The sequence below is a fragment of the Vipera ursinii genome (assembly GCF_947247035.1).
Source record: "Vipera ursinii genome assembly, chromosome: Z".
NCBI classification, from domain to species: domain Eukaryota; kingdom Metazoa; phylum Chordata; class Lepidosauria; order Squamata; family Viperidae; genus Vipera; species Vipera ursinii.
Window position 1 is genome coordinate 52,352,696 of NC_139517.1, and position 14,178 is coordinate 52,366,873.

The following is a 14,178-nucleotide window of genomic DNA, read 5'->3' on the forward strand; positions in this document are numbered from 1 at the left end:
CCATCGCAACCCCATGGACAACGTTCCTCCAGGCCTTCCTGTCCTCTACAATCTTCTGGAGTCCATTTAAGCTCACGCCTACTGCTTCAGTGACTCCACCCAGCCACCTCATTCTCTGTCGTCCATTCTTCTCTTGCCCTCAATCTTTCCCAGCATTAGGCTCTTCTCCAGTGAGTCCTTCCTTCTCATTAGGTGGCCAAAGTATTTCAGTTTCGACTTCAGGATCTGGCCTTCTAAAGATCAGTCAGGGTTGATCTCCACTAGGACTGATCGGTTTGATTGCCTTGCAGTCCAAGGGACTTGCAGGAGTCTTCTCCAGCAGCATAGTTCAAAGGCCTCAGTTCTTTGGTGTTTAGCCTTTCTTATGATCCAACTTTTACAGCCATACATTGCAACTGCGAAGACCATACAGTAGCCTTGACTATACGCACTTTTGTTGACCGGGTGATGTCTTTGCTTTTTAGTGTGCTGTCTAGATTTGCCATGGCTTTCCTCCCCAGGAGCAAGCATCTTTTAATTTTTTGGCTGCAGTCCCTATCTGTGGTGATCTTGGAGCCCAGGAAAATAAAATCTGTCACTATCTCATGTCACGCAATAATATTGAAAATAACTTGAAAAGCCCATATGTTGGAAACTTGACACTCCATTTCTTCCCCATCTATTTGCCAGGAATTGATAGGCTGGATGCCATGATCTTGATTTTCTTAATGTTAAGTTTCAAGCCAACTTTTGCACTCTCCTTCTTCACCTGCAACAAGAGGCTCTTTAGTTCCTCTTCACTTTCGGCCATTAGAGTGGTATCATCTGCATATCTTAGGTTGTTGATATTTCTTCCGGCAATCTTAATTCCAACTTTTGATTTATCTAGCCCTGCCTTTCTCATGATGTGCTCTGCATATAAATTAAATAGGCAGGGCAACAGTATACAGCCTTGCGGGACTCCTTTCCCAATTTTGAACCAATCAGTGGTTCCGTGTCCAGTTCTCACTGTTGCTTCTAGACCCGCATATAGGTTTCTCCTCTACTGTTCTCCAAATTATAATGATGAGAGAGAGTATGTTCATTCTCATTTTCCTTATTATGTATGAAGCTACTTAGAAGGAAAAAATGTCATTTGTTTGTATTTAAGACTGACTGTCTGAAGATCAAATTTTCAGATTTTATTGATTTATTCAAAAATGTATTTTAAAATGTATATGGCTTCCTATCTTATACCAAACTCTGGCCAGCTCCCAATTAAGAATTAAAATAACATAATAATCATATTAAAAGCTATTAAAACCATAAACATTAAAAACTAGAAACTTGGCACCAGATCAAGCTTTTGACATGTAGTCATCTCATTCTGCTCTACCACTTTGGGGAAAAGCCAGTGCTTTTCAGAAGGCTAGGTGGGTAGAGGCTTGTTGAACTTAAGGGAGAAGAGGAAGGACAGGAGCAAACTTGATGGACTAAAACTATGGAGAAGCAGTTTCAGATTGAATATTAGGAGAAATTTCCTGACAGTAAAAAACTGTGAGCCAGAGGATTTGGTATGTACTCTTTCATTGAAGATCTTCAAAGAAAAGCTGGTTAATGATCAGTCTGAAATCCTTGAGCATGGTGACAAAGAGGATGGGCTAGATGGGCTCTGATGAACCTTCCTATGATAATACTCTATAATTTGATGGTTTGGTTGTTATTGCAGCAAATAATCCTAAATTGGATAATTAATTTGCTTCTCTGTGTTAATCTGTTCTTTAATAATGATAAATGCTCAGTGTTTGATTATCCAGATCCAGGGGGCATTGTATAGGCACTGATGTTAGTCATCATAGCACCTTAGATGAATTTATCTTGCTTTGTATATGAGATTCACTCATATACTTTTATGTTATACTGTCCAATGGCATGTATAGTGTTCCTGAAGATGAGCTGACAGGAAAGAGTTAATTCTATCAATTCCAGTTGGAAAGCAAAGCTAACCTTGTGAAAAAAGGGTACCGGTATATTTCTATTGACTATATTGAAGTTGAGAAAAGACATTGATTGCTGTTGGTCTTCTAAGTACTTAAAAAAAGAGTGAACAGTTGTAAAAGAATATCATGTGCTACATTGAATGTGTTTGTCAGCTGCTTATGCCTGGCAAAATTTATTGCTCTTTTATTTAAGAGAAGTTAGCAATCCAACAAAGGCCTTGTAGAGTTCCTGACTAGGGAGGGAAACAAAAACCCTGTCTCTGGACTGTCACAATGCTCAAAGTAGTGAGGACACAATAAGCATCTGACAGGTTTTGTGAGTTTCTTTGCAGAATAACAGAGTTGAAGGGACCTTGGAAGTCTTCTAATCCAACCCCCTGCACAAACAGGAGACCATACCATTCTGAGCAAATGGCTGTCCAATCTGTTCTTAAAACCCTCCAGTCATGGAGCACTACAAATTCTGAAGGCAAGCTATTCCACTGGTTAATTATTTTCACTGTCAGGAAAAGAGCCTTGGTGGAGCAGTGGGCTAATGCCTCCTTAAGTAACACCAGCTGCCTGCAATTAGTGCAGGTTCGCATCCCACCAGGCTCAAGGTTGACTCAGCCTTCCATCCTTCCGAGGTAGGTAAAATGAGGACCCAGATTGTTGGGGGCAATAAGCTGACTTTGTAATAATGCCGCTTGGGGTGTGTGTGAAAGCCCTAATAAGCAGGCATATACATAGAATGAAGGCTACTACTAAGTTTGTAAAGCCGCCCTGAGTCTTCGGAGAAGGGCGGGATATAAATGGAATTAAAATTAAAAAAAAATAAAATTAAATTAAAATTCTCCTTCTCCTCTGGTGCTTTGATAAATAGTTTGATCCCCTCTTCTTTGTGGCAGCCCCTCCAATATTGGAACACTGTTTTTATGTCATGCCTAGTCTTTCTTTTCCACTGGACTAAATATATTAAATTTCTGCAACTGTTCTTCATATGTTTTAGCTTCCAGCCCTCTAATCATCTTTGTTGTTCTTTTCTGCACTCTTTCCAGAGTCTCAACATCTTTTTATATTGTGGTGGCCCAAACAGAATGCAATATTCCAACTGTTTTCTCCTGTAAACCATCCTGAGTCCTTCGGGAAAAGGGCGGTATATAAATTGAAACAAACAAACAAACAAACAAATAAATAAATAATAATGGGATACTAACACTTTACGTGATCTTGATTCTATCCCTTGATTCTATCCAATGCAGCCTAAGATTGCATTGGCTTTTTTCGTGGCTGCATCACACTGCTGGCTCATATTTAAGAGATTGTCACTAGTATCCCTCTTTCAGGGATTACTGCTATTGAGTAAGATTCAACCTATTGTGTACCTGTGCATTTGATTTTTCTTGCCTGAGTTTAAAACCTTACTTTTCTCACCATTGAATTTCATTTTGTTAGATAGGACCCAGTATTCAAGCTGTCAACATCTATCTGGATCTTGAGCCTATCTTCTGGGGCATTGGCCATTTCTGTCAGTTTGGTGTTGTCTGCAAATATGATGAGCAAATCATTTATGAAGAAATTGAAGAGTATTGGGCCTAAGACGGAACCTTATAGTACCCCACTGCTTACTTCCCTCCATGTAGATGTAGTACCATAAAGACTACTTGTTGAGTACGGTTTGTCAGCCAGTTACAAATCCATCTGGTGGTGATACTGTCTTATCTATCCCACATTTTTCTAGATTATCAGGAAGTAGGTCGTGGTCTACTTTGTTGAATGTTTTGCTGAAGTCTAAGTATACTATGTTCACAGCATTTCACTGGTCTACTAATTTAGTCACTTTGTCAAAGAATGAAATAAAATGTGTTTGGCATGATCTGTTTTTGACAAACCCTGTGTACTTTCTCATAGATAATATGGCAGGCTTGCATATCTCTTAGGACACCTTCCCCCTCCTTCCTCAGGAAGTCAGGGTTTTTTTTTTTTTAAAAAAAAATCTGGGTGATCTAAGCAGTGTATATAATTTCACCCTTTTCTTTGCTTCTCTCAGCATGGAAACGGGAGAAGCTGTGACACTAATAATAACATTGGTGTTTTGCTAGATGAAAAGGATTATGGTGCTTATCTCTTCCATCAATGGTTTTTAAAATCAATGAATCATAGAATAAAGACAGTTCAAAGGGGTCATTTAAAGCCAAAGTCACCCATATTCTCCTTATGCAGGAATCCAGATTAAAATATTTAGAACACATGGATGTCCAACTTATGCTTTATTAATATATCTAATAAAAAAGAACTGTTATACCTGGTTCCATTGTTGAATTGTTCTTACTGTTAGGTTTTTTTCTAGCTTTCAACCACAACCTGGGTTTTGCAATTCAAAATGCAAATTTCTTCTGTTAAAAGTGGTACCACAAGATGACAGTGCTGGAATTTGATGTCAAAATATAATTTCAGCAAAACAATATTTTTGTTTTCAGAAAGAAGAGTATAAATGTAAGCACTTAAAAAGATCCATTTTTCAGATTTCTCTGTGTTTCTAAGAATAAGATATGGAGACAGTTTGCAGAATGAAAGAATTCAGATATGACCCATTAGAATTAAATGGAGAGGTGATTAAGTCTCAATATTAGAACTGTTAAAAGTGTTTCAGATTAATAATTTTTATTTTAGATCATTTAGTGCAATAACAATATATTATGAACTGTTAAACTATATGTGAATGCAGCAGGCTTTTAGCACCTCTTCATCCCCCTTCATTTTTCTCTGTTTCTATCTTCCATCCAGCTTAAGCCCTAGTCCAGTCCCTTAGGAAAGAAAGATCCTCAACTCCATTTAGTTGAAGTGATAGATTTTTTTTACTTAAGGATGGTGGTTGCAATAGAGTCAGGCTAGAACTAAGATCCAGCATGAAATAGATACAAAATGTTTCCACTCATCCCAGCCCTCCCCTGATGACCAGTCTGTCTTCAGCCAATGAAGATTTGCCTAGGTGTTTTGACAATGCTGGGATGTTTGAGGTAGTCCACATTCTTTTTCAGGGTGCATGAACTTGAGTGCTGATGCAAGCGGGTTCCATGCTTCCCTGTTCTTCGTCAAGTTATCATTCCCCCTCCCTATTCCCCGTCACCGAACCATAGATACTTAATGCCCATTTGTTGTCCCCATGCCTTTTCCCCTCCACTTTTGATGGCAGGATGCTGGCAAGGCACCAAGCTGAAGGTGGCAGACCTGACAGTTAACCCCTTACAATCCTTGTACGGTACCCTTAAAACCACAAAATGACTGCTGGAATTTGACGTCAAAAAAAGCATTTTAGCAAACCAGTATTTTTGTTTTTAGAAATACCGTTAAGAGTATAAACAAAAGCACTTTAAAAAGATCCATTTTTCAGATGTTCTTTGTATTTCTAAGAATAAGTAGGGAAGCAGTTTACAGAATGAAAGAAACCAGATACAGTGAGTGATCCCCTGCTGATTTTGTACGCTTGCCCACTGACAAAGAAATGATCAGTCTATAATTTTAATTGTAGGTTTATTTTAACAGTGAGAGAGAGAACAACAACTAAAAATCCAGAAAAATGAATTTCATTTTTTAAATAAAAGTTTTTATTAATTTTTTCAGACAATTCAATAATACTTATTCAAATGTGTTGTGTGAGTTTATCATTCATTAATACAAATTTAATTCCTAATCCTTTATTCTTTTCTCCAGCCATTGATAAAATAAATTGAAAGTATTGTTTTTTCTTTTCAACCTCACATTAAGTCTGTCCATTTCTGCACATTCTAGTATTTTTTCAACTATTTTTTACTCTGGTGGTATTTCTTCATTTTGCCAGTGTTGTGTGAATAGGATTGTTGCTGCTGTTATCACATGTGGAATCAAGTATATACTTTGTTTATCAATCGTTTCTGGCATTATACCTAATAAAAAAGTCCAGGTTTAAAATCTACATGTTTTCTCTACGTCTTTTCTAACCAAGTATGTATTTTTGTCCAATACCTTTTTGCTTTAACACATGTCCACTATACATGATAATAAGTACCTGACTTGTGTTTACATTCCCAACATCTATCTGACATATTTTTGAACATTTTTGGTAATCTTGCTGGTGACAAGTACCCTCTATAAAACATTTTATATAGATTTTCTTTGTACTTAGTTGACATTGTCAATTTATAATTTCTTTCCCACAAGTTTTGCCATTTTTCTAAATCTATATTATCTCCAAAATTCTTTGCCCATATTATCATTGTTTTTTTAACTTGTTCATGTTCCATTTTCAAATTCAATAAAAAGTTATAGATTTTTTAAATTAATTTCTCATCAGAGGTTAATAATGTCTGATCAAACAAGGTCTGCTCTTTATAAAATCCGTACAGTTTAACATCTTTATTGTATCTAAGTTGCATTTGTAAATATGCCCACCATAATAGATCAATACCCTGGTTTTCCTTCTCTTGTTTAGATTTTAAATTCCCTTCAGAATTTATAATATCTTTACATGTCCATATTTTTTCAAAACTGACTAAGTTTGGATGTACAAATGCTTCCATTGTTGAAAGCCATCCTAGAATTTTCAAGTATTTTACATTTTATTTTTTCCTATATTAGTAATAATGCGTTTCTTATATAGGGGTTTTGAAAATATTTATGAATTTTATTTTTCCCATACCATAAGAAAGCGTGCCAAGTTGTAAATCATGACCCTCCAAATGTAACAATTTCTAAGAGTTATCCATTCTTTTACCCATGTTAGTACAGATGCTTTGATAATATAAAACCCACTCCGGCAAGCCAAAACCTCCATTTTCCTTAGCTTCTGGTAACATTTTCAGTTTGATTCTAGCTTTCTTTCCTTAACAAATAAATTTCAAAATTAGTGAATTTAAGTCTTCCAAAAAAAATTCTCTAGTTTTATAGTTATCATTTGGAATAAAAACAATATTTTTGATAATATATTCACTTTCACCATAGCAATTCTTCCTAACATCGACAATTGCAAGTTTTTCCATTTTTCCAGGTCCAGTTTTATTTGATTCAGTAATTTTATATAGTTATCTTCATTTATCATTGAACATATTGCTGTTAGATATATTCCCAAGTATTTAACCTTGACTATTCGTAGTTCTATTTTTCTGACATTTGGTTTTTTTTTTTTTGTTTTATCTGTGAAATTTTTAACTATCACTTTAGTTTTTTCTCTGATTATTTTCAGTCCTGCTATCTCTCCATACTGTTGTATCTTTTCCAATAATTTAGGAATCATCTCTAAAGGTTCCTCTAGTCTAGGATGAATACCAAGACATCTGCAAATGCTTGCAGTTTTATTTCTAGTCCTTTAATTTCTGTATCTTGCCTAATATTTCTATTTAGAACTTCTGAAGTTACGCTAAATAAAATGGAGATAGTGGACATCCTTGTCTTGTACTTTTTCTTATGTCAAAGTTCTCTATGTAGTCTCCATTTACAATCACTTTTGCTGTTTGTTTGTGGTATATTGTTTCAATCATATTTATAAAGTTTTGTCTTATTGTTTTTAGTTGTTAGTCATAAATTGCCAGGAAACATTATCAAATGCCTTTTGAGCATCTAAAAATACTAGTGCCAGTTGTTTCCCTGGATGCAATTCATAATATCCCAATATGTCCATTATTGGATAGCTGTTTGGTCTTGGCCATGGTGGAGAGTTTGGAATCTGATTGATTGATCGCTTCTGTGGACAGGTGTCTTTTATACAGCTAACAATCTGTGATTAGGAGTACTCCCTCTAATCTCAGCTCATTATCTGTATAACAAGGTATAAAAGACATCTGGGAGCCAGAAAACTTGCTGATTGATAAGGGGATCAAATACTTATTTTGCTCAATAAACTGCAAATCAATGTATAACTTTTTTGAAATGCATTTTTCTGGATTTTTTTGTTGTTATTCTGTCTCTCACTGTTAAAATAAACCTACCATGAAAATTATAGACTGATCATGTCTTTGTTAGTGGGCAAATATACAACATCAACAAGGGTTCACATATCTTTCCCCTCACTGTATGACCCATTAAAATTAAATGGAAAGTTGATTAACTTTGTGTGTGTGTGTGTGTGTGTGTGTGTGTGTGTGTGTGTGAAGAACTATTAAAAGTGTTTTGAATTAATTTTTATTTCAGATAATCATTTAATGGAATAAGAATACATTTGTTGTTGTTAGTTGTGAAGTTGTGTCTGACCCATCGTGACCTAATGAACAACATTCCTCCAGGCCTTCCTGTCCTCTACCCTCTTCTGGAGTCCATTTAAGCTCATGTCTACTGTTTCAGTGACTCCATCCAGCCACCTCATTCTCTGTCGTCCCCTTCTTCTCTTGCCCTCAATCTTTCCCAGCATTAGGCTCTTTTCCAGTGAGTCCTTCCTTCTCATTAGGTGGCCAAAATATTTGAGTTTCAACTTCAGGATCTGGCCTTCTAAAGAGCAGTTAGGGTTGATCTCCTCGAGGGCTGATTGGTTTGATTGCCTTGCAGTCCAGGGGACTCACAGGAGTCTTCTCCAGCACTGTAGTTCAAAGGCCTAAATTCTTTGGTGCTCAGCCTTTCTTATGGTCCAGCTTTCACAGCCATACGTTGCAACTGGGATACATTATGAATACATTATGAACTGTTAAACTATATGTGAATGCAGCAGAACTGGCTTTTAGCACCTCTTCATCACCCTTCATTTTTCTCTGTTTCTATCTTCCATCGAGCTTAGAACTCATCTGTTCTAAAATTTGCTTCTATCTATTTAATTATTTTAAGGCAGTCCAAGTGCAATATTTTTTAAAAAGTAAATAGCAATTAAATAGGGGAGAGAAATAACAGAAACAGGCATTGGCACATTCCTATCTCAGAGTTTTAGGAAAAACTCAGATTTCAAAGAGTGTTCAAAGCCTGTAGGACCATGTCAATCTGAACCTACATATGCTATAGGATGTTGTTCTAAAGGGTAGGTTCCTCAACGGAGAAAGCATACTTCCTAGATCCCATCAGATGACATTGGATAATGGGTGATACCCAAAGCTTACCTGTTCTATTGGATTTTACATGGTGGACAGAAATTATGGCAGAGAAGTACTCCCTCATATAACCAGCAATATGCTAGGGAGGACTTTATAGGTGATTACTATCACCATGAACTAGAAGCTTGGGGTATTGTTTACTTTTTGGTTCTTGGTCTAGGTTAATCTTACTGTTAATCTCTGTTCATCTGGGTGATGGTTGCTTGTGAGGAGGTATTTTGATCTTTTTGTTCACTTTTTGGCTTTTTGATTGTCTCTTTGAATGGCATGTAGATGGTCTCAGATGCTCACAGTTTCCCAATTGAAACTATGCCTTCTGACTGATAACTGGTGTTCATGGATGTGCTCTGCTACTCTTCTGTCTTTTTGTTCTACAGGCATACAGTATAAACTAACCAGAGTCCTCCAAGATATCCTAAGCATACCAAAAGACCAAGCAGCCCCAAAAGAAAAACAGTCATCTACAATGTGTGTAGGACAAACAGGCAGAAGAGTAGCAGAGAACATCTATGAACACCAATTAGTTGTCAGAAGACATGTTGAAAAGTCCTTAATTTCACAACACATGCACAGACTTAAAACATAATTTCAACTGGGAAACTGAGCATCCTAGACAAAGCCCAGTCCAAAAACAATAGAGAATTCCTGGAAGCCTGGCATTGAATCAGCCATCAACAGGCACATAAAGATAAATAACATCTATATACCTTTTGAGAGAGACAATCAAAAAGCCAAAAAGAAAACGAAAGTACCAAAACACCTTACCAGCAATCAACACCCAGATGAGCAGAGATTAACTCTAGATCAACAATCAATCAACCAACCAGGGCAGGGTTGACCAGGTATCTGATGCACCCCAAGTCCTGGAGGTTCCCTTGCACCCCTAGCATTGAACCACCAGTTCTAAGGGGATAGTTACTGGGTTGACCGGTCGACTTACCAAGGGATCATCATCATAGTCCACTTCGCTTTTCACCGGGCTATCCACTGGGCTGGTTGGAGTTCTCCTGCCATTCTTGGGGAATGGGGTGAATTCTACAACTTCTATTCCCTTCAGTGTGGTCTCATGGGTTATCTGAGTCACCTTCTGGGTTGGGGATGTGGCTTGACAGTTGGCAACTCGATGCCCCTCCTTCCCACACCTAAAGCAGCCAGCAGATGATTGGGGGCTCTACTCATGTGGTGGCTGTTTTGGAGCCTCTTTCTTTTGGGGGGGGGGATCTTTACCACCCATGGCTTGATCAGTCAATTTCCACTTCTGGTAGGACATACCTGCCATAGAGGGTGGGGAGGGCACCCCTGGAGATATATATGTTGTAGACCTCCTTGTTAGCCCATCTCGGAAACATCTGATCAAGATGTCTTCTGGCAAGTGGGTCAGTCTGCAGGCCAGGTCATGAAACTCCTGGATGTATTCGGCCATTCCCCTGTGCCCTTGACTGATGGTCTTTATGCAGTCTCTGGCTTTGTGATTGATTAAGGGGTTTTTGAAGTGCAGCCATGAAGCGGTTGAAGTTTCTCAGCTCCGAGGCATCATTTTGGAGGGTGATCATTCAGCTGCAGTCCCCTCCACTGCCATGATCAGGCACTGCACCTTAGCCATTTCAGTGGCTATTTCTGGTCCATACTCGTGCATGTATGTCTGAATTTGCACCAGGAAGAATTCCAATTGCTTGGAGTCTCTGTTGAACTTTACTCCCAGGGCTGGTGTCTCTGCCGTGCTAGCACTGCCCCTGCAACTGGTGCATGGAAGCTGTGGAGCCATGTGCTGGGGCAATTGCTGCTGTTGGACAGCTCTCTGTTGTTGCCATCGCAGTAGCCAAGGTGATTGCCCCATCACTCACTATGGCTGGAGTTGGCTGGTCAGTGGGATGTGCTGCCCGGCTAGGGCTTCTTGTATTTTGAGGTTACCAAAAGCTACCCTCAGGAACTTAATTGCAAGCTATAGCATCCAGTCCTCTTTTTCCAGCTCGCATGCACTCAATTCTTCCTCCAGTTCCTCCAGCTTTACACGCTCTTGCCAGTGGCTGCCAGAGATGAGTGTCATTCACATGGGTTTCTCTTCCCACTCTTCCTTTTTTCCAACCCCGAGGGACCATCAGGGTCTTGGTGGATTGTCCTCTTCCAGCCACTCAGATAGATCCAGACCTCCAGGAGTTGTTTTGAAGATGCCTTCTCCCAGGCTTCAATTTCTTCCTGGTTCCTCCCTTCAGCTGACATCGTTTGCACAGTCCCCATGGTAGAGATGATTTTCTCTTCTGGTTGACCACAACTGCAGAGCTAGCCTAATGACAGACCTGCCCCAGTCTGATCCCTTAGAAAAGAAACACCCTCGATTCCATTTAGTTAAAGCAAAAGGTTCTTTTACTAAAGGTCTTGGCTTCAGTAAATTGAAGCTGGGTCTGAATTTTTCTTTGCTCAAAAGATAGAGAAAGGTTCATCTGCACCCCATCCTTCCCCGCCCCCACCTCGACCAGTCCGTTTCCAGCCATTCCAAACTTGCCAAAATGTTTTGAGAACCTGAGATGTTTGGGGGTAATCCACATATTTTCTCAAGTTGCCTAGCCTTGGGACCGCTGGCACACATTGGATTTGGGCTGCTCTGGTCCTTATCACCTGTCATTCCCCTCCGAATTTCCTATCACGTACACACAGGTTTATTGCCCTTACATTCTCCTCCCCTTTCTAGCCTTTGATGGCAGGATTCCTGTGAGGAGCCAAGGGAGAGCTGACAGCCTGGTAGTTGACTTTAGATCAGTCACTCTGTCTCATCCCAACCCATTCATAGGCTTGTTGTTTTGGGGGAAAATAGGAGTTGGGAGCATTAACTGTACCATCTCTGAGTTGATAAAAAATAATAATGAGATAAAATCTTATACAGTATATACAAAGCTACTATTGATATAAATCTGATTAAATATCTTTTTTTCCCCAGATTTTAGTGACCATTCACAAGCAGTTTCTTCTAGGTAAGTTGTTACCTCTTTTTGCATTTCTCTCTTCTCTTCATAGGTAAAGATATAAAATAGAATTTGTTTTCTATATTTTTTGTACAAAATTACTATGTGGAGGAAATGGCTCTAACTTTTGGTGTGACAAACTAACAGGTTTGTTTTATTGCTATTTTCAGTTTTCTGAAGATGTCTAAAATATAGTGCCATTATATTAAAGAGTTTAGTTCTAACAGTTTGCTGCTTTGTGCTATAAAATCAATGAAAAATGGCAAAGCTTCAGGAAATGAGTGTTACAGTTGAAATGCTGAAAGCTGGTTGTCACATTTTTCACAAGATTAGCAAATGCTTCCAGATACCTGAAGTGATGCTGAAGTGATTCTTATATATAAGAAAGGGCTCAAGATGATTTAAAGAACTATTGCCCAATAAGCCTTCTTTCAGTCATCTACAAGGTTTTCACCAAGATAATAGCAAAAGGAATATTGAGAACATTAAATAATATACAACCAAATGAGCAGACATGGTTCAGTACTGGTTACAGCACAATGGATACATCCAAATTGTTCAGCAAGTCATTGAAAGGCACAATGAGTACACCATGCCTCTGTGCACGGCTTTCATTGACTACGAAAAGGCATTTGGCTTAGTATTCCAGCAAGCAATAATTAATGCATTGCTCAACCAAGGCATAGACACTGCTTACATAAACTTTACTACACGGGTGTCAAACTCGCCATGTCACGTGCGGTGTCACAACATTTTTTACATTGCCAGAACTGGGGTGGGTGCGGCCTCTGTATGATGCAACCTGGCCTGTGGCCGGCAGTTTAACACCCCTGCTTTACTACAATCAATATTTGAAAAAACAGTGATGACAATTTGCCTCAGTGATCTTAAAGTGGAATTCAACAGAACAAGGTGTACAATAAGGCAATACAATATCACCTATCCTTTTCTCAGCCTGCCTTAAAGAAGTATTTCGCAAACTAGACTGGGCAAAAGATGGAATAAAAATCAGTGGCGCCTATTTAAATCACTTAAGATTTGCAGATAATGTTGTTCTCTTCTCACAAGACCCAGAAGAGTTACAAAGATAGATACAAGAGCTGCACAAAGCAGGAGAATCACTTGCCTTAAAAATAAACCTGAAAAAAAGCCAGGTTATGTTTAATAAATTAACCAAAGGGGAAAAAATGTTGCATCTGGAAAAGAACTAGATGTAGTAGATCATTATATATAGGCCAACAGATCTCAAGGAAAGGTAATATAATAAAGGAAATGGAATGGTGTGTTAAATGTAGTTGGCAGGCATTTGGCAAGCTAAGCATAATTTTCAAGAACAACCTCCCCCTATGCCTGAAGAGAAATGTTTTTGATCAGTGTGTGTTACCTATTTTATATGCCAGTGAACATCACAATTGATACAAAAACTACGAGTGGCACAAAGAGCTATGGAAAGATATATGCTCAGCATCACAACACAAGATAGAAAGACATGGATTAGAGAACAAACAAAAGTATATGATATCTTCAAGAGAATAAAAGAATTGAAATGGAAATGGGCTGGTCACATAGCAAGAACTGATGATAGCTGGACTAAGGCAGTCATCGAATGGATTCCACTTGATAAAAAGCATCCACAAAAAGAGACCTAAAACAAGATAAATCAATGACATCAAAAAGTAACCAACTGGCAAAAAAAAGCTCAAGACCGTATTGGTTAGAAACATGTGGAAGAGGCCTTCATCCTGAAGTGGAAAGACAATGGCTAAAATGATGATGATGAGTTTGCTGCTTGGATGTAAAGACTCTAGAATAGTAATCTATAATCTCTATTACAATAAGATTTTGCACAGTATTCTATAACAGGTATCGAATTGCTGGCCCGCAGGCCGGATGCATCACAACAAAACCACACCCACCCAATTGGCCGCAATGGCAAAAAAGTCGCAATACATTGCGACACGTCATGTAACAACGCGAGTTTGACACCTCTGTTCTATGAGAATGAGTATATTTTAAAAAAATGTTCAGGTTGTTTCTCCTGTGCTCTGAGTAATATTATTCCTATATGGTAGATTGGCATGAGAACTGAGACACTATAGCTCAGTTGGCTTTTTCAACCTTATGAATTGCATGCAAAAACTGAATGACTGATTCAACATGTGTTGCTATAGAACAGGGGTGTCAAACTCAATTTCATTGAGGGCCGCATCAGCATTGCGGTTGCCCTCAGGG

General features: G+C 38.4%; 1 protein-coding gene across 4 annotated transcripts in view; it reads left to right on the plus strand.

Annotated features, from left to right (window-relative positions):
* The window catches only part of ZNF830 (zinc finger protein 830), an 85,697-nt gene that overhangs the window by 18,365 nt on the left and 53,154 nt on the right, over positions 1 to 14,178 (plus strand). For all 4 annotated transcript variants that reach the window (XR_014494187.1, XM_083377141.1, XM_083377142.1 and 1 more), the window contains exon 4: positions 11,922 to 11,955. Coding sequence is in view for 3 of the 4 variants with exons in the window: in XM_083377141.1 (XP_083233267.1) it covers positions 11,922 to 11,955 (34 nt within the window). In the remaining variant the exon portion in view is untranslated. The remainder of the gene's footprint in view (positions 1 to 11,921; positions 11,956 to 14,178) is intronic.